At 46.5% G+C, this 3,175-nt stretch overlaps 1 protein-coding gene across 1 annotated transcript; it reads right to left on the bottom strand.

The window, feature by feature from the left end:
- Positions 1 to 272: 272 nt before the first annotated feature.
- On the bottom strand, positions 273 to 1,232 carry LOC128848015 (olfactory receptor 14A16-like). Its single transcript, XM_054047726.1, has one exon. The coding sequence runs from the start codon at positions 1,230 to 1,232 to the stop codon at positions 273 to 275; it is 960 nt and encodes a 319-aa protein (XP_053903701.1).
- Between the last annotated feature and the right edge of the window lie 1,943 nt (positions 1,233 to 3,175).

Below are 3,175 nucleotides of genomic sequence, written 5' to 3'. Positions count from 1 at the left end.
TCAAAAATTCATCGAGATTTGAGCACCCAAGAGTAACATTTTCAGAAGTGCCTGAGTCTTACTTGAAAATGGGACTTTGGCTCCTGGGACACTTAGATGCTTTAAATATTTTTCCCCATATTTCTTTCAAATTTTAAAACCTTTCAGCCAAAATCAGAAAATGCAAAACATCAAGTTCTAACCCTAACATGAACATAGGCTGGTCCTCATACAAAGTCAGCCTGGACTATTACATAAGGTAGAGCATGGGACTACTTTATTCCAGTCAGACGCTAAGAGTTCAGTGTGAGAAATTTGTTTTTGTTGGTAAAAAATATCCTGCCTATCATTTTCCACAGAGAACTTTTTATCTCTTTGTTTCTTAGACTGTAAATGATTGGATTCATTAGTGGTGGCACCACACAATACAACACAGCAGCCGTCAGATTCAGAGATTTTGAAGACATTGACCTGGGCCTCATGTACGTAAATGATGCTGTACTGATAAATAAACAAAAAACAACCAGGTGAGGGATGCAGGTGGAGAAGGCTTTGTATCTGCCCTGCTCAGAGGGGATTCTCATCACCGTGGAGAAGATGTGAATGTAGGACACAATTATCAATACAAAGCAGACCACATCTACAAGCGATCCAAGGGCAATCATGACTATTTCATTAGCATGTGTATCAGAGCAAGAGATCTCTAGCAACTGTGGGATATCACAGAAAAACTGAGCGATAACATTGGACCCACAGAAATGTAACCTAAAGGTATTAGCTGTGTGTAATACAGAGCAGATCATGCTGCTAATCCATGAGCCAGCTGCAATCTGGGCACATGCTCCTCTGTTCATAGTCACCCTGTAATGCAGAGGGTGGCAGATTGCAGTGTAGCGGTCATATGCCATCACCGTGAGAAATACCAGCTCTGCTACTGCAAAAGTTACAATCAAAAAGACTTGGGTGACACATCCAGAGAAAGAGATAAGTCTGTTGTTGGTTAGTGAGTCAGCCATGGACTTGGGGATGGTGACTGAGATGTAGCAGAGGTCTAGGAAGGATAAGTTGCCCAGGAAAAAGTACATGGGGGTGTGAAGATGCTGGTCGAGGGCTACGACTGTGATGATGAGAAGATTCCCCACCAGGGCTGCCAGATAAATCACTAGAAACACCAGGAAGTGTAAAATCTGCTGTTCCTGCACATCAGAGAATCCCAGGAGAAAGAACTCAGTAACGGTAGTTCTGTTGGACATTTCTTGTGTAGATATACACTGCAGAGGGAAGGCCAATGAGAAATGGTCATGGAACGAGAAACAGAAGGTAGATAGAGACTGGTTTTACATATTATGCTGCAGGACATATATTGCAGCTCAGGAAAATAACAAGACTCTCCCTTTTCTTCTCCATCACCATGTACAGGGGTGGCTGGTTTGTAGAAATTTTGGTGGTACCCAGAACCTGCCCCCCAAGCTCTGCCCCCCAAACTCCACCCCCCACCTGCCTAAGGCTCTGGGAGGGAGTTTGGGTGGGGGCAGGAGGTCTGTGGTGCAGGCCCTGGGCTGGGGCAGGAGAGTGGGGTGAAGGATGGGTGAGAGGTTGGACTCTGAGACGGAGTTTGGGTGGAGGAGGGGGTCTGGGGTGCAGATTCTGGGATGGAGTTTGGGTGCTGGGTGCAGGCGCTGGGCTGTGGCAGGGGGTGGGGGTGCAGGAGGGGGTGAGGGATGCAGGCTCTGGGATAGAGTTTGAGTGCTGGCTCTTGGCTAGGGCAAGGGGTGTGGGTGCAGGAGGGGTGAGGGGTGCAGACTCTGGGAGGGAGTGCGGAGGGCTGGGGTGCAGGCTCTGGGAGCGAGTCTGGGGGCAGGAGAGAGTGGGAAGGGGTTGGGGGTGCAGGCTTTAGGACAGAGTTTGGGTGGTGGGTGCAGGATCCAGGCAAGGGCAGGGGGTGAATGTGCAGGAGGGGTGAGGGGTGCAGGCTCTGGGAGAGAGTTTGGGTGCTGGCTTTGGGCTGGGGGTGTCTTTAAGCCCTGTCTGGTCACTTTGCTGACTAAGTTCTTGATTCACAAAGGGGCTTAGGCCCCTAAATGCCATTTTAGGCGCCTCAGTCCAACATTTATGCCCCACGGACAGTCACAAAACCCCCGCTCAGCTGCTGCCTTACCCCATAGATGGCCGGATTGTTAAAGGTATTTAGGCATCGGGTGGGATTTTCAAAAGTATAAAGATGCCTTCCTGATGGACGTCTCATTGAAACTGGTACATTTTAGCAAAACGGTTTGGTTTTGACAATCAGTGTTTTCTGACAAAAAAAACCTTTCATTGAAAAATTCCTGACCAGCTCTAATTGGAGCAAAGTTCTTCCTGCCACTGGATCACTCAGTGGATCAAGAATGAAGGGCCAGGTTTTTAAAGGTGTTTAGGTGCTCAGTGGGATTTTCAAAAGCATCTAGATGCCTAACATCCATTGATTTTAATGAGTTGTACGTGCCTAGGTTCATCTCAGTATCCCGCTAGGCGTCTTTAAAAATCTGGCCCCAAGTGTCTAAGAGAATCTAAAAGCCTTGAATCTGACCTCATGGACGACAGCCCAATCCCACTGAATTTAGTGAATTTGTTCCTGATTTACACCCCTTCTACAAACTGGAAACCAGAAAGCCATGGATGTTCAGTCCCTTGCCCAAAATTACAGGGCAAGACACTGGCAGTGCAGAAACTGGACTCAAGGTCTCCATTCAGATCCCATGTTCCCCATTATGTAAAAAAGATAAAAATTAAGCGAAATGAGTTTGTCCGTGGGTACCATGGGATTAGCTATACCAGGCTGATTAAATTCACAGTAAAATGTGGACATTGTCACTCACATTTATATGGCTAAATTCAACCCCTTAAAAATCCCAGGGATTTAATGACAACAGTTAACTTACTGTGCTGAGAAGTGTGGCTTTATCCCAGCTGAAACTGTTTCTTTCTCAACGTCAAGGTACTGCTGGCCACAAAAGGAATCACTGAAGTTCATCTATCTATCTATCTATCTATCTATCTATCTATCTATCTATCTATCTATCTATCTATCGCTGATGCTCCTATCACAGTAGGATCTGGATGCCAAATGTTAAGTAACCAAAGGACCCTCTCACTGTTCTCAGTGAGACTGAATATCAATAAACTCAGACCTCTTGCTCACTGCCTATGACCTGTG

The sequence above is a fragment of the Malaclemys terrapin genome, chromosome 13, assembly GCF_027887155.1.
Source record: "Malaclemys terrapin pileata isolate rMalTer1 chromosome 13, rMalTer1.hap1, whole genome shotgun sequence".
Lineage (NCBI taxonomy): Eukaryota > Metazoa > Chordata > Testudines > Emydidae > Malaclemys > Malaclemys terrapin.
Note: the sequence above shows the minus strand (reverse complement) of the source record. Positions and strands in the feature narration are given on the sequence as shown.

Bases quoted from the DNA above. Each gene is read 5' to 3' on its own strand.
- LOC128848015 (XM_054047726.1), bottom strand. From the start codon at position 1,232: ATGTCCAACAGAACTACCGTTACTGAGTTCTTTCTCCTGGGATTCTCT.